General features: G+C 39.8%; 1 protein-coding gene across 2 annotated transcripts in view; it reads left to right on the top strand.

Annotated features, from left to right (window-relative positions):
- PIEZO2 (piezo type mechanosensitive ion channel component 2) overlaps positions 1 to 23,532 on the top strand; it is a 291,112-nt gene that overhangs the window by 175,701 nt on the left and 91,879 nt on the right. For both annotated transcript variants that reach the window (XM_040076457.2, XM_058422237.1), the window contains exons 8-12: positions 11,651 to 11,813; positions 20,253 to 20,384; positions 21,437 to 21,475; positions 22,781 to 22,919; positions 23,249 to 23,382. In XM_040076457.2, coding sequence (XP_039932391.1) covers positions 11,651 to 11,813; positions 20,253 to 20,384; positions 21,437 to 21,475; positions 22,781 to 22,919; positions 23,249 to 23,382 — 607 coding nt within the window. The remainder of the gene's footprint in view (positions 1 to 11,650; positions 11,814 to 20,252; positions 20,385 to 21,436; positions 21,476 to 22,780; positions 22,920 to 23,248; positions 23,383 to 23,532) is intronic.

Genomic DNA, 23,532 nt, shown 5'->3' with positions numbered 1-23,532 from the left:
AACTAAGAGTCCAGGTAGTGTCATGCACTTCACAGTGATACCTTATTTCACACCTTCTTAAGTGAATGGGAATTTGTAGCTACACAACTGTTTGCTTTGCTGGAGTATGAGTTGGGAAGTCTAGCCTAAGGAGTTTTGTTCAAGAGGAAATTTGCATCTGAAAGATGTCTATAAATCTATTTAAAGAAGGACTTTTAAAATAGGTTTTACAGTAACTAATAATAAGCATGCTTAAATTACTCTTTTACTTTTGGAGAGAAGATATCTGCTACAGATGTTTCAGTTTGTTTGTATCTGCTACAATTGTTTCAAAACAATTCAGTTTGTTTTGGGATTAATCTGAGAAGAGTCCAGTCCAAAATCCTTCATTTCGACTTCCCTGGCAGCTTTGACACAGATTTGGATTTTGTAGCCCAAATACTCTGTTCAACCAGGGTTATAAATGCTTAAGCACTGTCTCAGAAATGTTCCTGGAGTTGTCAGATCAGGGTTGAACATCCAGCTGTAATATTTTTTTCTAAGTCAGACACTAAACTTGCAATTAAAATCCCAATAGGAGAGCAGATATTGCCAAAATAGCGAGATGTAGCTGATTGATCTCCTGCTTTTGTAGCTCCACTGGAGCCAAGAGCTGGGTAACAGGTTTCACCTGAGCTGCAGCCACTGCTAATCTTTGCTGGAGACCATCTTTGGCACCAGTCTCAAAGGCGATTCACCTCTGAGAGGCAAAATTTTCTTAACCTTGTAGGAAACTCAGGGTTTTGGGGTTGCCGTTTGACTTGGTCACAAGCCAGTGCCTGAAAAGATGGAGTATTTAAAGCTCATTTATATATCCTATACTGAGCTGCCCTTTGGCTGCAGTAGCTTTCATGCCTCCTGCCTAGCACCACTGCCAGGGCAGAGGCCAGACCCTTGGATACTTGCCATGTAAAGACACTGCACTGCGCTCATCTGTTTCCATCATCCTCTATCAGCAAAAGTACACTTTGCAGTCGCAGAGCATGCTCCAAAACATACCAGGCCAGCCACCATGTTGGTTACGATGACCAGATTTGGTTAGAGAGCCACAATTTCTCTCAGAGGAAGAAACATTAAGTATTTGACCTTATTCTTACAGAAATGTGCAGCTGAGTTTCATAGTAGCCCTATAATGCATCGCATTTTAGGATGTTTAATTTTACTTAGAATGTTTTAGCCTATAGGCTTTCTTAGAACTTCAGCTTCTTTATATTTGAAAAAAAAATATTTTGCAAAGGAAGTGAATGGTTCTTTTAACAGCTTAGAAATGCAAGTTCACTCTCCTGTTGACAAAAGACAGTGATCATCCTTGCTATTATAATCTCTTTCTAAGCTATGAGGTGGCATTATTTGGGCCCCCTTTATCATGAACGGTTGAATGAGAAAAAAGCCAATTTGCCTGGAGAGCAGTCCTTCCCAGTTCCATTTCCATGGCATAGCTGTCAGCACTCACCATGACCACCTCCCTGCATCAAGTGCCAAATCTAGCCTTGGAATAAGCAGGCACAGCTTAATCCATATTACTGACATTGCACCCCAGGTGATTTACACCCCTCTGTCTTCCAGTGAACTTGAGAGGGGTGTAAACTGAGACATGTGCTAAGGCCTTTTAAAAACAATGGTTTTATGCATGTGGGACAGGCTGTGCTCTGCTATAGTGGTGAGCCTGCCACTGGTGAGACGCCTGGCAGCCTGATGAGGCTGGCCCTGGTCACAGCAGGTTCCTGTTAGTGGGAAGAGGGGAGCCTTAGCACTCCCAGAAATGGCCACACTGCATATGAAAATAGAGTGTAAGCTGCAAACACAAAAATCAGTTGTCATGTGACATAATGTTGGTGAACTTCCTCTTCCTTGATGTCTCCTGCATCCAGATCAGCTGTGTGCTACACAGAGGCACCGCTTCCTTGGCTGCATTGGGCTGCTGGGGTGGGAGGGACAGAGGGAAGTGATGATGATTTTAAAGCTGCTGATATACTGAGATGAACTTGCCTGCTGATTCTGATTCAACTGAATTGAGCATGCAATTGGTGTGATGATGTACCGGTCCCACTTTTGCACACTCTCAGGCAGCTGACTCTTCTGTGATCAACACACCTCCCTGCCAGCAGAAGCTCTGCTCATGGGCAGGGACAGACAGATCACTCCACTCCCCCATACACACCACGGGCTTGCGAGTGTCCCATCCCAACACTGACACTGGAGCAGACTCCTGCCCATCACAGCCTGTTCTGTGTGGACATGCAAAGGGTAACTGCAAAGAAGCAACCCCCTAATTGTCTCTTCATATTTTCTGAAAAACACGGATCTGCATTCTGTGATCATTGATCAAGTGCCTGAAAACAAGGACAAAAAAGGGACAAAAGACTTATGCTCCTACCAGATTTGTATTCCTATTATTCCGTGGTATTAGGAGATGTAGATTGTAATTAGCAAACTTCTCTTGGATTTACAAACTTGTTGTCTTGAGATCTGCTCAAGAACAATTATCTTTATACTCTGGCATCACCAGAAACTGTGATGAAGAATATTTAACACTGTTTTTGGCTCAGTGTGTCAACATTGACAAATGAATCATCCCACATTCCTTGGAGGTAGAAAAGGCAGCCCTGAGTAACCTCAGTCGAGCACACACTGGGGAGTTAGTCCATGTCCGTGCAGGGGCAGTCTCCACCTGTTTCTCTAAACACTTACAGAGTGGAAGAGCTTAATCTCTTGTTTATGTTCATTTAGCTGAAGTTTGGAACTTGCTGATAAAAGCTGAGCCAATCATGCTCAATTTATAACCAATTTAACATCAACGGTTATACCACTCTTGTTTTGAAACTGTGCAATTTCCAAACATTTCCCAGGCATTGCTGTTCATTATCCCATTATCTTCTTTCCCATATCCTGCTCTTTTACTTTCTTTTTATGTTTAAAGCCAAATGGAAATCATAGCTTTTATTTCTGCTTTAGTGCGCTCGCTGCTAAAAAGGAATATTTTCTTTGCTCGTACTTTCTGCTGCAAAATCTCTTGATGAAGGTATCCATCACTCCTGGTTTATTTCAGTCTGTTTCACTGCCAACTGAGTAAGTGGAAAATCTCTTTATCCTCTGCATGCATCACTGAACCTAGCAGGCTGTCCCAATGTGACTGAAAAGTATCATCACTCCTTTTTCAGAGGTGGAAAAATTCCCTAACAGAGAAGTTAGATGAATCACATAACCCTCCTGAGATAGCTTTGGAATAAAGCACAAAGCTTTTGGCTGCAGTCTGAGTCCTCGATCACAGACCAAGTTACCTCAGAGTTAAAACAGTATGAAGCTACATTTCAAAACAATTTCTGTTCTTCTGCACATGTTACTCTAAGAGGTAGCAGTAAAGCTCTTAGGCAGCTGCATGATTAGTTGTACCAGGTCACTGGCATGTTCTGGTCAGCACCACCCCATGAACACTAATGCTCACTGGGGTTGTCTGAGCACTGTCTCTTCCTCCTGACTTCTGCTAAAGTTTTACCTGAGTTCTTCTGTTCTACCAGCACCTGAGCTTAGGACAACAAGGCTGTCCATGATCTGCACTACTGGTTGGGTCTTGGGAGCAGACTGTCCCCTGCTCTGCCTGTGAGAGACTTTCTGAGGTGGGGCTTTTGGCTCCTTTCCTTTCAGCAGCTCAGCCAACTCACTGTGAGAAACCAATAAATAGCCTCAGTTACTAATTTGCACAGAAAGCCATTGTTAACCGTGTCATTGTTAAACTATGCCTTTTTTGAGCTGTGCCTTCTCATCTGTGCTTTAGTGTCCAAGTTCACCCTCTCACAGGGGGAAGCCTTTGTGTCCATGGATGTTTCTGAATATGCTTTTGACTTTCCCATGTTTTCCACATGACTCCTTAGAAGCCTGGAACTGTTTTCTCATTATTTTCATCTCTGAGTAGAAGTCCAACTGAACATTAAATATTTTCAATTTTTTCCATGCAGCTTGGGTGTTGTTCATACTCAGGTGGTGCTGTTCAGTATCAGTTGCTTTTCGTGCCCCTTTATGGTCAGAGGGAATATGTGTGTGCATGAAGAAGATGAGCAACTGGCAAATCACTGGTGCCAACCAGCCTTCTCTGCTGGGGTGACTGTTCTCTCTCCATCCTCTCATCCCAGCAAGGCTGCCTCACTCCTGCAGCCTCCATCCTCCCTGACTTGCCTCTGGTTTGTAGCTGGAACTATTCAGGGGAAAAAACAAAAACAAAACCAAAAACAAACAAACAAGCAAGAAAACCAACCAAAAAACACCACAAAACCTCAAAATTCTGCTGCATTTAAAATAGTTTTATTTCCGTGACAGAACAAACAACTATTATCCTAATTTTATTTGAGAACAAGCTCTATTTGCCTAACCTAAACATGAGCCAGGCTGCTGCTGTCAAAGCAGTGACAATCCCTGGTGAGGAATAATCATGCTGATGGAGTCACTAGCTAAGTAATCATGCAGGAGTCCTAAAGCAGTTTCTTCTGTACCTTTATCCCCATTTCACTACCTTCTTGCAATCCCATCTGGCAGTCCTCCCTGTGCCAGATGCTCAGATGTCTGGTTAGAATGAAAAGATACTGGAATCGCTGCTTCAGTACATTTCTTCATCAGATAACAGCCTCTGGAAGTCCCAGCAGAGGCCCCCAAAGATTCCAGCAACGTGCTGCTTTTGTAGCTCGCTGATGTGCTGAAAGAAGCAACATCAATATTGATGCTCACTAGAAAATCAGAGCAAAGTTGAGCTGTGTCATAAGTAATGAAAAGACTTGGGGATTCAGAGAAGAAACCCATTGATAGGATGAATCTTCTTCATTTAAGGGTTTTTAAGATGAGTTTTGTCTCAGTAAACAAGAGATTAATAGACACACATCTATTTTTAGTGATAACAGTGGGGTTCTAAAGCAATGAAAGCTTTTGTAATAGGAAGTCAGTACAAAGCTAAATTATTGGAGGAAATGTGACAGAACTCACAAGTCTTCATGCTGAGGCTTAAATTCCCCTCAGGGAAGCTCTTTTATTTTAGATATGTGAAGTATTGTAATGTCTGAAGTTTGGTCATTTTTAATGGATGACCATTCCTTAGCAGCTTCTAGTTAGCTAGTCTCAGAGAAAACTTGATTATCTGGTTACTTCAAAACAAGCAACAGTTTATAGAGTAGATACTATCATCTTTAAGTGGTTAATGAACTTGGAAACAAAGTGGTTCTATTGTTGCTGCTCATAGCCCTTTTGCTGCCCTTTTCTTCTCCTTGAATTAAGATTTGTGTTGTATTTACAGGTTTTGCAAGCTTTTATGTAATTTGCCACCCTTAAAGACATCCTTTCTTCTCTACAGTTTCCTGATTAATGGCTCGTAATTTCTCTCTGTCCTCATTATATGGATGATATTAGCACACAAATTTTAAACTACTCACTTTTTCATGAGGTTTCTCATGCAGTAGATGTGCATTTGAAATCAGTTTTCCTTTAAAAGAAAAGTCACTGATGTTCAGAAGAGGGTGGGAGATACACAAGGGCTGGTTTTGTCATTGCCAGAAAAGCTTTGATCCAATAGAAGCTACGGAAACCAAAAGTTGGTAGGAAAAAAAAAAAAAAAAAAAAAAAAAAAAAAAAAAGGACATAAGACATCTGCTAAAGAGCTATAGAAATGTGATGACATTAAAACAAAAGTTAGAAGGATCTACTTACCTAGCAAGTCTACAATCACTCTGTGTATGCCTGTATTACAGCGTTGGGATAGCAACATGATGAGGAAAACCAATTCCAGTCTTAGTCTGCTCTTAAAGATATTTCAGAAAAATGCTTTGAACTGTTAAGCTGAAATTTATCATAATGCTTCTCAACCCAAAAAGTCAAATTTTTTTATGGTCATTAATATGGCACAGGTCCACCTAGCCAGTTCTGAATTATCCAAGTCTGAATCAAAGCAGGGTCTAGGGCTGTTTAGTGCTAAAAATACTTGCAATGCTTTTTAAAGCTTGTATCACTCCAGTATTGATACATTTAATAACTTTAGTCCAGCTGTGAACTGAGGTTTGTGGCTGCAGTATATCCCTACACAGTTGTCCTGCTGATCTGAAGAGAAGGCATGAAGTATCAACTCCTCTGTGGAATCTTATAACATGATTTGGAAAGACAAATGCCAAATTTTCCATTATTTCCACCCCCCCCCCCTTTTTTTTTTTTTTTTTTTTTTTCCTTTTCTTTTTTTTCCCCCCTTTAAAAAGCCATGTGAAACTAAATGCATTCTGCTCTCTTTAACTCTAATTCTTTGGGATGTCTAATGCATTTCAGCCAACCTTTCCACCTCTTTCCTCCCAGTGTTCTGCTATTTCTGTGGTGGTGCACTGGAGCAGTAGCCCCAGTATTGTCTGAATTCCCAGCCAGTAGCCTGGGGAGTAATGACCTTCTGGAAGGCAAGGATGGGTCTGAAGGTACCACAGAACTGGCTGAGTGCTTTCCAACAGCATGTGTTGCTTTGGGCACATAGCCCAAAGAGGGGGAGTGGGGCGGCTCATAGCATCCCCTTGGAAGAGACATTGGGGATATAAGTTTATGGATCTTAACTTCTGTATGGCTCTGTCATCCACATACGGAAAACCCAACAGGATGGCTCGTGTATGAAAAGGAGACTCCTGACTTTTAGGAGGATTGTGTAGGAATTATGTTTTCTCTATGCTAAGTTATTTTCCAATTCCTTCTGCTTCTTTCTCTCTCCTACCCACAGAACATTTTCAAGCCTGACAACAGTATGTACCTCTTCTAAGTCAATGTTTGAAAAAAAAAATTTCACTCTTCAAGCAGTGTTTAGAGTTTGGGACAAAGCTCTTTCAGTATTTCAGTCTTTTTCATGAAACTCAGTATTCAGGGCTTGAACTGTGAAATATGAAGTTTTGACTTCTCTCCCTGTATCTCAGTAATTTTTGCCCCAGAAAAATAATGTTCCTATCACAACCATCACCTCCTTCTCCAAATATACTATTTTTTGTACCATTTCTATGGTGTTTGTTGCTGTTTCCTGCCTTATTCTCCTCTCCCTTATTCTCTTCTTCTTTGCTTACTGTAGTCTTCTTCTCTTTTCTTCTCTCATTTGGTCACTTTTAGCATCAAAATTTTAGGGCTCAGCTATTCAAATGTCAGTCTTGATATTCCATTCTCCTGCCTCAGATTTGCAGGCACCACTCTCATCTCCTTTCATGTGAGGAGAGTGAAGATATATCCAGATGAAAAAAAGATTCAGACAGTTCATAAAATTCAACACAAATTCAGAAGTTCTACAAAGATGGATTGCCCAAATCCAACCCAGTGCACTAAAATGCTCTGATGTCAATGCTGGGAATAACAATGCAATAGGTACTGGCCACAGAAAAAAAGCATCCTGTAATATTAAATGCTAAATCAGAAAATGCAGCTCCTAGAGTGGTTTGCTGCAGACATTTTCTTCCATCTGTAATCTTCATGCAAATGCAGAGGCAATATAGAAAAGTGACCCCCTGCTCTGTTGTGTAGTGATAAGTACTATGTAAAGGAGTACACAGAGTTGTAGGAAGATGCAGCAACTGGAAGTCCCATCTAGACAAAACTATTACAGAAGCTAAAATTCATATAAAAAGAGACAGTAGAAGATTTTCTATCAATTGAATTCAAGATTGTATGCTATTCTAGACTATAAAGTTTTATTCAACCACAAGATCGTTGCTCAATGGAAGAATTATTGAGTGTCTTACACTGTGTAGGAAGTCACTCGTATTACTTCCTTTCCTGGCCTTGAAAGTTGCAAGGCAAATACTTGCCTGAAGTCAACTCCTAAAATAGGAGCACATCCAGGATCTGAACTTACAAATATGTTTTCGCAAAAAAAAAAAAAAAAAAAAAAAAAAAAAAAAAAAAAAAAAAAAAATCCAAATAATTTTAGTGAATGCAAAATTCACAGACCTGACAGATCTGTGACTGCTTTGATAAATCTGTATATGAAACATATTTTTTGTTTGCATAGCATTTTTTTTCATTTTATACCATGACTAATTATGCCAATTCTTATATTAATGTAATAATTAAGGAATGTGTACAATAAAAGTTTCAGCAGTGCAGAGTTTTAGCAACTTTGGCAGCTCCTTAGGTGAAATATCTGCAACAGGATTTTTTTTTTTTTTTCTGTTTTCAAGTGAAATTGGAATTCCTCTTCTGAATTTTAATGTTAGACTAATAGCGAAAATAGGAATTTTGTGTGGTCGCAGCTAACAGCTTTGTCAGGAAGTCATGAAAGATGAAGGTGCATCTGCTAGAAGGATGATTTTGCAGCTTCAATAGGAATCTTTTCCAATAAAACAAGCTTATAGAATAGTAACTGGACAAAACTATGCTACCTTTATTTTAAGAATTCTTTTTCACTGTGTTATTTCAGAGCATTTCTCAGTCAGACGTTAAAGGTCCTCTTTGGCCTTTCATTATCTGTATAACTTTTTCCAAATTATTTCTGCTATGCATTTTTCAGAATATCAGTGAGGACTTTGAAAAACCCAGCTTTAGTTCTTTGCAAGAGTAGAAATACTAATCTGTTCACGTCTTGCAAACCTCCTTTTTTTGTGAAATTGCATGCAGTCTTTTGGAAACCCAAATATATCCATTAATAAATAAGTCTCTCATAATTTGTTCTATTTATATTCTGTATCCGGGCACACATGTACTTGACTTGTTTGGTAGTGGGTTTCTCTCACTTAGGACTCATTCTGACCTTACTGATAGCGTACATGTACGTTGGATAAGACGAAGTCACACCAAGATCAGAGTTGGGCTCAAGCACAGCTGGTTGGGATCCATACTGAATGTGAAGTCATCTTTGCAGAATGAAGTAGGCAGCACTGAATAATGCCCTAATTTATATTGCTTATACATTTTGTGGCAGTCATCCCTGTGTAATTAGAAGCTTTGTGTAAGAGAAGATGACTCTATTCCTCTGAAAAAATGTTCTGCACCAGCAGTTCTCATTGAGGATAATGATGAAGCATAAATATTGAGTGAGTAGCAACTTGTAGCATTTTTGGAGGCCAGAACAGACAGAATGAGCACTACCAAGACAACAGTGAATTTTGAACGTGCTAAACAGGGAAAGTTGTGTTGATTACATTGTGACTACAAGTCTCAAAGCCCAAGGAGGAATCAAAAATGAGAAGTGGTTCTTCTACCTCCATGATTTATGAGACAAAGTAAAATAACATTGTATCAAATGAAGTGAAATACGTTAAACTACATTGCTGGCCATGTGGCAACTTACAGGGAAAAGTTGCGCTGTAACTTATGGATAATTGCTGAATGCAGGGTGAGAGGGGAGCAGAATTAAGTCTAATATTATAATGTATTAATAATTTGGAGCCGGGAAATGAAACTAAGAGAATGAGAATATAACTGAAACATAATAAAATGTCCTAACCATTAGGATTATGTGGAATATTTTCAGTGGAGATAACAGTATACTATACTACTATACTATATATAAAAGTATATTATAGCTAGAAAGTCAGACAAGTTGTTCTGACTTTCTAGCTATAGTATATTATAAAGTGTACTATAGGAATGGAATATGTGATATGAAGGTCATGTCTGCTTGGCAGAAGGTTCTGAGAACCTTCAGGAACTTTCCCTCATTTCTGTAGGAAATACTCATCACTGTCAATGGAAAGATTTTGCATTTCAGTAAGAATTGGATTTCACTCTGATTCTGATGCTTATGAGAGAGAAATAGGGTGAATCACACTGTGCTTTCATAGAAAAGTTAAAAATGAACCAATGATGGAGATCTGTGCTGTGAAACAGATGTAAAAGGTGAAACAACAGGAACTCAGCAACTAATAGGAACTCAGCAACTCTGATCATTGATGAGCAAAAGTGACAAGTCAGTAGGAGAGAGGAAAGCAAACAATCTATGTTCCTCTATGCTGATAGAAATATGAACAGAATACAATCCAGCATGAATTTCACCCAGATGGAGCCAAACTGTAACATCAGCTCCAAATGTTCTTGGATGCTATGGAAGTTTGAGTCTGAGTCAGCTCCAAACACAGCTCATTCAGCTCCTCTAAATTACAGCAATTTATTTTGTATGCAGGATTTTTTAAATGGTTTTTTCCCAACCTCGTGTCCACCCAAAAGCTCTGAAAGGTCTTAACATTTATACCTTTGGCCTGTGTTGACAATTAGAATGAGAAGTGAGTGCTGAGAGATTGCTTAATAAAATGCTATGGAGCTCTCCTTCTGGGAGTTAATGGTATTGTGCCCATGCAGCAAAGTGCCAGCTAAGAACAGGTATAACATTTTCACTTTGTTGCACCCAAAGGCAGATTTCAGGCAGCACATCTCTGTTGAATGTTGTACTTACCCTTTGTATTTATTCAGCTTTTCATGTTGGATTTTACTAGGTTGAGGAAGAACTAAGCTTTTATACACTCTTAAAAATTAAATTCCCCAGCAGAAAATCTTGCATGTTTTTGTTTCGGGTTTTTTCATTAGTGTGTTTGGTTTACCCTTTCAGAGGAAGAGTAGTTTGGGATTTATTGTTCTACCAATAAGGAGATCTTCTTAATTGTCTCTTAGGCCTGGTTTTGGTAAAAAAGGAAAACTCACAGACATTATGGTAGAAAAAGCTTTTGTCAATAGACAAAAGTGGTTATAATGCTGACACATGCTACTGGTAGCTCATGCCCTAACTTTGGAACTCTGCAAGCTATTTTACAATGAAAGATTAATTAGTAATAGTTAACTAGTAATTATTGCTTCTAATTAGCTTTTTTTTTTTTTTTTTTTTTTTTTTTTTTTTTTTTTTTTTTTTCAGTATTTAACACATCTACTGGGCATCCAACATCTTGTATTAAATTGAAAATGTTGGGAATTTTTTAATACTAAGTAGGCTTTTTGCCAGCATATGTTCTTTACTTGACATAAATATTGTTTTTCCAGAAACATCAAATATCTTATGTAATTTATAATAATATTTCTAATTATTTTTCTTCTTTTTCTTCCCTCAATTATTTGATCATCTGGAACAAAAACCTTTCTGAATATTTTCATTTTTGTTCACAAAAGCTGTGAGTTCAATAGAGCCCTGTGTGTTCCTAAACATTGGCATAATTAGAAAACAATTTATTGGTAGTATTACCTTTTTAAAAGAAAAGACCAGTAAACTGTTCAGTGTGCCAAGAAGATACACTTTACAGCTGTGTCCTGGCAGGGTGACTGAAATGGTGTTACACGTCCGTTTACTAAATCTCTCTGAAATGTCATGTTGCTGTGATTTGCCAAATGGACTTGCAGCCAGAGTTTCTCTTTCCAGTTTCTGTAGCTCTGTGTCTACAGGGAGCAGGTCACTGCAAGTTTTCTCATTGGACATAGTAGATGTAATGTTATTATACTGCCATTTTTTCATGTTGAAAAGCGATTGCAAAAAAACACTTCTTTTGACTGAATATGTGGAATGAAAGTACTTGCTGTCTTTTAAAAGTGATGGCAGATATTATTTTTGAACAGAGCAAATGGTATTAAACATAAGCAAAAACTGCCCTCCAAAATATTTTTTAACATTTTTTGATATTCGGTGTTTATTATCTAATGTGGCTGCTTTGGTTTTTTATATTCACAGGTTGTTCGGTGTCACTTCCCTTACTCAGACAAACTGCTCAAACACTTGGATGATCATCAAAAATCAAGAGTTACACTGGTATCACTACGCTAATCCAATCTTACTGTTGGTGATGTACTACACCCTGGCGACTCTCATTCGTCTCTGGCTGCAGGAGCCCATTGTAAGGGTAACTTCCTTCTCTCTCCCCATGACTAATGACTGTGAGACTGGCCAGTGCAGGTACCTGCTAACAGAGGTGCAAAAACCTCATGAAAATTAAGGGAAGTAGACAGCAATTGCAAGGTGGCACTTTGAATTCCATCTTTTCACCAAATGTCTCCAAGAGTCTGATCTGACATGGATATCATTCTTAGAATCACTGGGACAATTACGTAAGGAATGCAATTGCAGAGCATTAATGCTGTTATTTGGAAAGCAGGTATCAGTATGCAGTAGTGGCTGAACTTGATTGGCTCAATGATCATAAAGGTCTTTTCCAGACTAAGTGATTCTGAGTCTGGGATTCAAGTTAGGTGCTATCAAGTGAAATGCCAATACCTAAGGCTTGTCTACCAGAACAGAGGTAGGATACATTTTGGCACAGGATACCGTAAGACAAAACACATATTTGCAATTTTATCACAGGTATAGAAAAATTTTCTTAAAACCTTTCCTCCTGTGTGTCTGAGTAAAAATCCCAGCTTTCATTTAAGAGCAAGAGAACAAGGAGGAAAAAAAAAAGGAAATCTTAACTTCTTCCAATTTCAGAGGAAAATGGGTATACAGGAACCCAGGGGTATCTTAAAAGCTTAGAAACTGAAAGTATAAAAAGGGTGATCCTATGTGGTATTTCTTCATGAGATTAGACGACCGCCAATGGCAAAAAGAAAGAGCCTGCTCTTTGTCCAGGGGGGAAAATATTGCTTTATTCTCCAGTCCCGCCCTGTCTTGGCTGGAGATCTTTCCCGATCGCTTTCCTGTGTCAGAGAGACACGCCCCCCCCCAACCCCGTGTCGGGGCTTTTTCCCAGGGGGAAATGGGCCCAGAGGCAGGGACAAGACACTGCCCAATCAGGGATAAAGTGGGAGTGGAACAGAGCTGGGTTACATTTCAGTGTGGGGGATGGACACTGCTGGGCAAGGACAGACCCCATGATACAGAGAAAAAACATTACAAATCCGATGAAACACAATATAAACTCAATTAATGCATTACAACATTTCCCCTTTTCTTATTAAATTAAGAAGGATGAAGGCTCGGTTCGTGGAAGATGCCCAGAGTTTGGACCTTGAGTACCTTTAAAGTTACAGAAGAAAAATGACCTTTAGTGCAAACAAACCATTTAAGAAAAGCGCTGTTAAGGAATAATGATAATTAGAAGGAGAAGGTTCGGCGCTTTCTCCTCTTCCAGGCACCACTGGCCACTTGTGGGGCCTCTGCAGGGGGTTTTGCAGTTTTAGGGATGAAAGGTTTCACCCACTTGGCTGGCACCCACTTGAGACATGGGGGAGTGGACACGCAGGCGTACCCACAACCCCAGGTGATCAGATCACGAGGACCCTCTGTTTCCCTGGTTGCTGGATCCTTTACCATTACCAGTGGCTTTGCTTTCAGCTGCAGTTGGCAGTTCTCTCTGAAATGGTGCACAATTGGTGGGTTAAGATTTTCAAACATACAATTTAAAAAGTTCAGAGTGAACAAGGCCTTGGACAACTGGATTTGGGGTGTTTCTAATTTTAGAGACTGATGGTGTTGGCTGAGGACCCTTTTGAGATTTCGGTGGGTCCTTTCCACGATGGCCTGACCTGTTGGGGAGTAGGGGTTGCCTGTTTTGTGCTCTACTCCCCATTGCTGCAGGAAGCTTCTGAACTCCTTGGATGTGTACGTGGGTCCATTGTCAGTTTTTATTGATTTGGGGATGTCCAGGAAGGAGAAAGCCTGTATTAGATGTTACATGGCATCACTAGACTTCTCCCCTGTGTGGGCAGAGGCATAGACAGCTCCAGAAAAGGTGTCTACAGATACATGGACATACCTTTGCCTACCAAAGGACATGATGTGTGTCACGTCTGTCTGCCATACCTCACAGCTCTTCAATCCCCTGGGGTTTGCTCCTGCACTCAGGGCTGGGAGTGCGTGTTGCTGGCACGAGGGACACATTGACACAATTGCCCGAGCCTGTTCCCGAGTTAGGTGGAGCTGGCGGACGAGGCCTGGTGCATTCTGGTGAAAAAGCTGATGGCTGATTTTGGCTTGTCCAAAGATGTCTGGGAGTGGGGCCATCTCCACTCCTTCTGTTGCCCTCGGCTATGAATCCTGGCAAATCGGTGTGTGATCTGATGTGCATCACATAAAATTGTTGCTCTCGGTGGGAGTTCAGATTTACTAGTTTTGAGAGCAAGTTGAAAAGTGCAGAACTGGAGACCTCACTCAGTACAGCTTGTTCAGCTCTGGATACTACACCTGCTACATAGGCCGAATCTGTGACCAAATTGAATGGTTCAGGAAAATTTTCAAAAGTTCTAACAACTGCAGCCAACTCAGCTACCTGAGGTGATCCTTCCACCTCGACAATATCTTTTTCCCACTGCTGAGTTTGAGGATCTTTCCATGTTACTACTGATTTATGAGATGCTCCAGATGCATCTGTAAAAACAGTTAGAGCCTTTAAAGGCCTTCTGCTCTGAACACTTTTTAATGACAATTTGAACTGATTTTGTTCTCTAAATAATTTGTGAGCAGGCTATGAATTGAAATTTGACCTATGTAGCTACCCAGAGCAAACTGCAAAGCTTCATTTTCATGAATCAGGTGCTCCAACATTGCTTTTGGCCCAAGTTTATCTCAATTGGGATGTGAATACACTCAAAATCCCATCCTGCCAACTCCCTGATCTGGGTCCTGGCTTTCCGGATCAATTCTGCTACCAGTTCCTATGGCCCGGTCATTCTTTTGGACCGGTGGTGACTGAGGAAAACCCACTCTATGATTAAGAGAGGATCCCTACAGTCTTTGTCCTTTTTTGATTTTTCCACTCTTTCCCGCTAAAAAATCATCCCGTGTAAGTGTGGCACTTTGCCTAAAATGATGAATTTAAATGGCAAGTCTGATTTGCACCTGTTGGTCTGTCTGGTGGTCCTGTACCTTTTCTAGGGCTGCTCTTGCCTCTTGGGTGAGGGTCCTCGGAGAACTTAGCTCCTCTCCCCCTTTTAAAAGATTAAAGAGGGGGTCTAGGTCTTCAGTGGTCAGACCTAGCCAAGGTCTTACCCAGTTTAAGGACCCACACAACTGCTGGCCATCTGCCAAGGTCCTGATGTTATTTTTGACAACCAATTTTTGCGGCACAATGGTCCGCTTACCAATCTCCAGACCCAGGTACTTCTAAGGCGGCATCCTTTGAATCTTTTCCTCCTGAAGCTCGAACCCTGCAGCAACCAAAGAATCAATTGTCAGGTCAGGCGCGTGGGACAGTAAATCATCATTGGGGGCACACACGAGCACATCATCCGTGTAGTGCAGGATGATGGCTTCTCCTACAGCTGCGCGCACTGGGGACAGCAGGGAAGAGAGGCACCACTGACAAATAGATAGCGAATTTTTCATCTCTTGGGGAAGAAATTTCCAGTGGTATCTTTTCCTCGGGGCTCCTCTGTTGAGGGTGGGAACTGAGAAGGCAAAACGTGGGGCATCGTCAGGGTGCAGAGGGATCTGGAAAAAACAATCTTTGATATCAATAATTGCCAAATTCCAGTTTTGGGGGAGCATTGCTGGGGATGGCATCCCTGGCTGGAGAGAACCCATGTCCTCAATGACATTATTAATTTGACAGAGATCGTGGAGGAGCGGCCACTTGCCTTTGTTTGCCTTTTTGATAACAAAGACTGGGGAATTCCACAGAGACGTGGTTTCCACAATGTGGCCTTTAGCTAGCTGTTCATCCACTAGCTCCTGAAGTGCCTTCAGTTTTTCTTTACTGAGTGGCCACTGCTCTACCCAGACTGGTGAATCAGTTTTCCAGTTGAGTTTCTGGGTAGGGCGCTTTTCAGTGGCCACAGCCCAAAAAACCAGGGGGGCATCTGGAAAGCCAGTCGTGACCCCCCACTGGGCCATCAGGTCTCTCCCCCACAATCCTAGGCATTACTTATATTAATTTCCTGATCCTCAGAGGCCTAATGTGAGTTTTTGAGCTGAGGTTTAGTAGTGTTGTAAACCACAATGAAAATACTCATGACTGTGCTGTGAATTAGTTGAATTTGTAGAAGCAAGTAAAAATGTTAAAGGTATTTTTCTTCTAAGGGTGTTTCTTCATATGATGGATAATGTAACAATTTAAAATTTAAAAAGGCAATCAAAATACATCACCTCTGAATTGAGATGTCTGGTATTTGGGGGTTACGTATATAGGGTTTCAAATGTGAATGATGCCAGAGCAATCTCCTTGAGCTATTAAAAACTTGTGTCTTAAGTTTCCAGAAATGGTAGTATTATCTTTTCTGAAGTGACATCATTGTGGTCCAGTACCCTCTGGCATTGGGTATCTTTAGGGTCTTTTTCCTTTTATTTTTTCTGCAGCTGCAGCTTCTGGAAACTAGGGGGTTTTTTTTCCTTTTTTTTTTTTTTTTTCCTTTCCTTAAATGAAAACTGAGATTTCCAGATAATAATATGATTTTACCAATGGGGCTGTAACTAAAACTTCACATCTCACAAACTGCTTAGTAAAACCGTAAGAACTACCCACAGAGGAGTAACCGTATGTGAAATACAGTTAGTGTGAGCTGTGTGATCTCAGCAAGTCTGGGAATTGATTTCCAGTACCTGTGTTGTTTTCATCCAACAGTCACCATCTAAAACTTTGGTGTTGGACCTAAGTTAGTTGCTGTGCTTTTTCAGTGGAGAGAAATGGGTCTTTCTGTCTAGGAGAGAGTGAATGCTGCTATTTCCTACAGGGACTTGAGAGGAACTAGAGTGGTCTTGCCTGCAGTTCCTTTTTATAGACTGCTTGTGGTGTCTGAGATAGATATTCCCATAAAACACTAAAACCAGTCTCTGAGAACGGCCAACAAGTGAAATCAGAGATGTTTTCCAAGCAGTTGAGTTAGAGTAAGTATTAAAAGACATTAATTTAAGGAACACTGATGTCAAATTCATGGCTACATGAGAGGCAATACAAAGTCTTGGCACTCCCAAGGGCACTTGAGATGCCAGGGAAATGATGCTTCCCTCCAAGGACAAATGGATGCTTTAAAAAGGGAACACTGTAAAGGAAAGAGTATCCATGCATTAATGCTTATTTTTGATGCACAGGATGTTAGTGATGCAAGTGCTTGTCATTAGAAAGAGATGCTGAGATTTGCAGAATTTACTCTATTTTCTGTATTTTGCACAAATCCTCCTTATGGCCTTTTTTTTTTTTTTTTTTTTTTTTTTTTTGTCTATATGCATTTTGTTTTTGTTTAGTGGTGTCGTAGATCAGGATTTAAAATTTCTCTTACTAGCTTTTCTCTGGTAGACTGCATTCTTAGTTATTTAAATCCTGAAAAAATTGTGTTACAGGTTTCACTGAAATGCTTTTAAACTTGTGAAATTGTGGTGTATTTGATTCTTTATGGAACTAAGCGTATAACCTGCCTTTGCAGTCTTCAGTGATTTCAAAGTTACTCTGTATTTAGGATCTCACTACCAACCTACCCGAAGTTCAATAAATGGAAAAGGCAAAATGCTATGAGGTGTTTAGTATAAAGAAGTTGTTCTCTCTATACTGCTGTCCTTTACAGTAAGAAGTGGCTCATCTTAGGAATTTTGTTCAAAAGAAGCTCTTGAACAAAAACTGTTTTGACCAAAACAAGAAAGAAATACTTTTTCAGTCTAAAAAGATTACATAAGCTAAATATAATACTTGTGTAGCGGATGCTAAAAGCAGAGTAAAACATGTAGACCAGAGGGGTTTTTTTTTTCTATAAATTACATCTTGGGGTCCTCTAGTGGATAAAATTCCTCCTGGATTGCAGCAAGAATTATCTTTGAGACAGATGCTTTTGAGACTGTCTCTAAATGCTGAAGGTGATGAACAATTTTACAGGAACTTCCCCCCACTTCAAATCTTGAATTTCAGGGTTCCATTTTTTGTATGTGCATTACAATGCCAAAGTATAGCATGTATGAAATTTCAGTGTGTGCTCTCTATGTGGGATTCTGAATGGATCTTACTCATGCAAAGTGACTGTGGAAGATTTGCTTTTCTTATGCTTGCTATTTTGGATCTTGACTTGTTCTAACATTGAGTCTTGTGAAATTCTACCTCTGCAAATAAGAAAAAGCAATCTGCCTCTGGAGATTTCAGCTCACAGTTGTAAGTGCTAGTGCAGAATATATGAATAGAGCCCATTCATCTGTGCTGTGAGTGGTAAGTAATAGTACAAGAGTCAGCAGAGTTACAGCAGTTGAATGTAGAGTCCTCTTATAAAATTTTTATAATTGTTTGAATTTAAAGGTATTTAAGAGTTGCTGAGGAAGAGCTGAACAAAGTAGGCAAGTCATACGACTCTCACAAGTTGTGCTTGTGTGACTAGTACTATGTTTTCTGACTTTTCTTCTTCTAAGAAAGAGAAAGCAAGATTTCCCACCCTTCCCTGTTGTGTCTAAGGCTAAAAATATCTTACTAAAATAATTGTGTGTGTCTTAGGACTTCTGTATTGTTTTTGTCACCCTGGTGCCAAACTAAATGTCTTTGATAAGCAGTTCTTTATGGTTCATATTTATATTAAAGTTTCAAATGGCAGTAACAAGTATTTTAAGCACAGAATCAGTTTATTTCATCTTACAGTTTTGCTAGGAATGCCCTTTTACAATCAAATATAAATATGCAACCATATGTGAAATGTGCTACCATTTCCTCTGAGAAGTGAAACTAAATGAATAATTGTTTATCTAAGTCAAGTGAAAAATAGGACCTTGCTGCTAGGATTGGAATGAGAAGAGTTTCAACGAGCTGGGATGTTTGGATGTCCTGTTCCCATGGGTAGCTTTGCAGACCTCTGCCCAGCACCCTGATTTATTCTTCTATTACATCAGAGGATTTCACCTAAGCAATGAGAGCAGTTTCCCCCAGCAAGCTGCCACTCAGGAGGAACAGTGCAGGAAGAGCTATAGTAGGGGTAAAAGAGAAGCTGTGACCTGCTGTGGCTTGCACTCCTCCTCAACTTAGTGATAAAATTTGCCATCTCAGATGGAGAAATAAACCACGTGGATTAGAGACAATCGCAGACCAACAGGACAGTCTAGATTGGAAGGAACTTGAGAAGATCATGTAAAGCAACTTCTTCTGAGAGCAGGGCCTCAGATTAGATTTTCCAGGGCCAAATCTTGGATTGTTCATTGTTCTCATAGTAAATAAATAAATAAACAAACAAACAAACAAATAAATAAATAAGTGTGTGTGTGTGTGTGTGTATATATACAGATATACATTTAATACTCAGGTGTTTCCCTGAATCAAATTATGTCCTTAATCTCTTGTCTTATGACAAGGCTATGACTCCCTGTGAGATGACTACCCTTGTCTTCTCTAAAATTGTAGTTTTATTGTGGTAAATTGGAAAAAAAAAATTCTGCATCCTTCAGCTTTTTCAAGCTTTAGTAATCTTGACAATTCTCACTGGCATCCTTTCCAGATTTTCTGTGTCTCTCTTGAACTGGGGATGCCAGAATTATTTTGCAGGTATGGCCTGACACTTGCCAGGCACAGTGGAATAATCACATCCCTTGATTTGCTGGCAGTACTCTGGTTGATGCAGTCCAGGACGTGTCTGCCTTCATTGCTGCTGGAGTGCAGTCCACTGCTGGCTCTTTTTCAGCTTGCTGTGCACCAGAGCCTATTCCACGGAACTGCTTCCCACGCAGTCTGTCCCCAGCCTTTACTGTTATGTTATTGCAATTGCAGGACTCTATCTTTGTTAAACTTTGTGCAGTTTTTGTTGTCCTGTCTCTGCATGGTGAGTCTTTCTTCTGGTCCATTTATCTCCTCCCAGTTCAGTGTCATTCACAGATTTTGTGTGGGTGCAATTCCATCCAGGTAATTTTGAATAGGACCAGACCTAGTGCCAGTCTCTGAGAAACTCCACTCATGGCAATTTACCTTTTTGTCTTTGAGCCTTTACCCTACTTGGAGAAAGGCAGTTTAGCTAGTTCTGCACCCATCCTGTGCTCCATTTGTCAAGTCTGTATCTTAGCAGCTTGTCAGCAAAGACATTATGGAAGAGTGGTCAAAGATGCTGAAAGCATACACTGCCTTGAAAATTAAACATAAATATAAATATAAACCTTGAGGGATTTATATTTTATGTATTTGTAGATGCTTATGGTGTGGTTATATGGTAAGCTAAGTTGGGACATGGAGGTCTGTGTAATTCTGGTGTCATGTAACTAGCAGTTATGGAAAAGCTATGTCATTGTTTCTGAAAATGTCATCTCAGACTCACCTATCATAAACCAAGTCTATTAGCCACTAAAAGTGCTTCAGACATGCTTTGGAGAGGGAGCATCTGTGGAGGGAATTTTCAGTTCCTCTGCTACGACTGTACTTACAGAGCTATAGCTAGTGCTGTCATTTGTTATCATTTAGCAGACGCCTGATGAAGAGAAGTCTGTCAGTAGGGAAGATGACAAAGAAATTCCCTGCAGCCCAGTTCCAATGACAGCGGAGAGGAGACGCAGCCTGTGGTATGCAAGCCACTATACAACTGATGAGAGAAAAGTAAGACTGGAAGGGGAAGGGTCTCTGCTTTACACAATTGCTTTGAATTAAGGGAAGTGGTATGACGTATCTTGCAAGTAAGGCCTCCATGTGTGATTATATAAATCAGATAAAATACTAAGGTTGCATGGCAGAGGATAGGAATATATTTTGAAAAAACAAATGAAACAAAACCAGGAGCCAGTGTAAGGATGTAAACGAAAAGCATGCTCTATGTTTTTGGCTTCCACATTTAAGAAGTGTAGGACTGGGCTTTTGGCTTGGGGCCAATATCTTTGAGCAAGCCAGCCAGAAAGTCTGTCAGGGAGTTAAACTTAGTGTAAAGATCTGATCTGCCTTGTAACTACTAATTAGCACTGTCATTGGTGTGTGGGGACTGCCAGCTTATCTTCTCCTAAGCGTATCGGTGTCCTTCTTGAGGGCACAAAGCAAGGCAGTTTAGGCAGTTGTGGAACTGGAAGGGTCCAGCTCTCTACCACCTGTCTGCACCAGCTGCACTGCAAAATTTCATTTGTTGAGTTATTGTTAAATTTGGGACATATGAACATTCAAAAGCCACATTTACTCAAGCCCCAAGAAATCCACTATAATAATAGTAATGGGAAATGAGCTGGCAAATGGATAAAGTATCATATTTTATATTTGCATCACCGTTTTATTGGAACTATTTTTATAATTGTAGTAATTCTAATGATTGTTTAAAAACTTAGTTTTTAAGCATTGGATCATTAGAAAGACATTAGAAAGCAGTTAATCAGTATGATGCAGTACTGATTAATTCTTTGACCTACTCTCCAAAATGTCAATGCAACATTCTCAGTTCCTGTTTAAAATTCACAGGACCATACAGTAAAATTATGTCAATGCTATGGCACAGTGAATATAATTTTTAGTATTGTACAATTCTGCTGACTTTTAAAGAATTCTTTCTGAATTTCTTGGTGCAAATCTGCAAAAGTCAGCACATATGCATGCATGTGTTCAAGAAGTCAGACTTACTAATGCTTGAGCCGTGCTTCTGTAATAATTTGTTCTTGCATTGCTTTTTGCAGCTTCTGTCAATGACCCAAGATGAATACAAGCCATCGGATGTTAGTATACTACTAGTCTTTGTAATTTTGTAATTCTTCTCAATGTGTGTAAATACAGACAAAAGTGATACATACAGATAAAACCTTAGATGACATTTGTAAAACTTGAGATTTATGGTTAGCTTGCCATTTATCCTATAATTTTGATTATCCTAAATGTAATTGTCTTCTGCTTCCTTACTAATTTCCCTGAGAAACCATTGATCAATCTCTTAAAATTAAGCTGCTTGCAGTAGTACCGACTGCCAAACGATGTTTGCTATTTCATTGGGTTTGAATAAGATATGGAAATACGCTTTCTAATGCGAGCCACCTTTAAATTTGATTTAGTTTCTTTGCCGTATTTTTTTATTTCATTCATATTGGAATGCTGAGGCCTTTAAAGCATGACCAACAACACATATGAGTTCAATTTACAGATTACAGAAAATCCAAGTCTTATTTGAACAGACAGCAAATGATCCATTTATCTTGACTGCTATAGATGTTAGCAGGCTCTGAAAGCAGGAACATTCCTTCTGTTTAGCACACACAGAAAAATGGAGATGAAGATGAATTTTAGGAGCATCCGTAGCCTAATCTAAACGTGCTCCACAGTCTGTACTTGGTGCAGCTGGATATGACTGAACATAACCCAGATACTATTCTGAAACAGTTCATAGGCTGTTGCACATGCCTGTGCATAGTTCTGACAAGCAAGATATGCTCCTATCTCACAGCCTGAGCAGAAGTCAGTCTTGAGCACGTATTGCCATCACTAACCCATTGCATGTGAATTTCTGCCAATAGGAAAGATATGATGATTGTGATTGCTGCAGCCCTTATCCAAACAAGTGCAAGGGCTGAAATAAAAGTTACAAAAATAAAACAATGAAAGAGTGATGAATTAGCTCTACCAAGTGACAAAAATGTGTCCTCAATAAGAATGATTACCATAAGTGGTTTTGTTAACACCTGCAAATATTGATCTCACAACTAATAATTCAAATTGGAAAGTCATTTATAGCCATTATTTTAATAACTACTGGAAATAATTAGATGTGAACTGAAGTCTGAAAATCCTGATTTTAGTTTGCCTAAGAAGAAGGATGAATTTTTGGTTACTGCTATTGGTATGACAAAAATCTAAAAACAATTAAGTTTGGAAGCTGTTCTGTGTTACTTTTGCATGCAACACAACTATAACATATCGGTTATTAACCTCTTTTAACATTGGCATTCCAAGAGTAGCAAAACACAGAAGTAGGAGTCCCATTCTTCCAGGAGCCATGGTAAATGCAATGCCTGTTTCCGGTGTCCTGGCAGGTGCTGCTGGTAACAGTGAATGGGAACCCTGCTGACTATCACACCATCCACCCTGCCCTGCCACTGGAAAATGGTCCAGCCAAAGCAGACATGTACTCCACGCCGCAGTACAAATGGGAGCCTTCAGACGGCACGTCAGGTAGTAAATTGCCTAGGAATTGCCGTTTTTTCCGTGTGTTTTTCTTATTCTGTATTTCCAGTCACTGCCACTAGCATTTCTTGTCATTTTGGTAAGCTCCTCGGCCTGTTAAAGTTTCATAACTGCTGTCACCTTACAATGATGGATGCCCATATGGCAGTTTTGTAAACTGGGCTGTAGGTATATACCATCCAAAATACTTTGCCTACCAACGCAGTAATTTGAAGTAGCCATCAGAGTGATTGCAAGCAAAATAGTTTCAGGAGAGGATGCATGTACTATCTTCACACCAGCATGGATTGCAAATAAGAATTTCTTTTTCTACTTAGAAAAGGAAGAGGAGGAGGAAGAAGAAGAGGAAGATACTCAGGAGGAAAAAGAAAATGTCAAATTACATGCCCTTGTCTCTGTGTTTCAATTTATCATGAAACAAAGCTACATTTGTGCTCTGATAGCTATGATGGTAAGTACTGGCAACAAAAACAATAATGCTGGTGATTTTACAAAAGTCTTCTCCGTGCTTTTCTGAAAGTAGTCTCATAGGTTGGTTTTCGGCATGTCTTTGCATCAGGCTTAAAAAATATCAAGATGGTGTCTGCATAATTTTGAGCCT

This window comes from Hirundo rustica, chromosome 1 (genome assembly GCF_015227805.2).
Source record: "Hirundo rustica isolate bHirRus1 chromosome 1, bHirRus1.pri.v3, whole genome shotgun sequence".
Lineage (NCBI taxonomy): Eukaryota > Metazoa > Chordata > Aves > Passeriformes > Hirundinidae > Hirundo > Hirundo rustica.
Note: the sequence above shows the minus strand (reverse complement) of the source record. Positions and strands in the feature narration are given on the sequence as shown.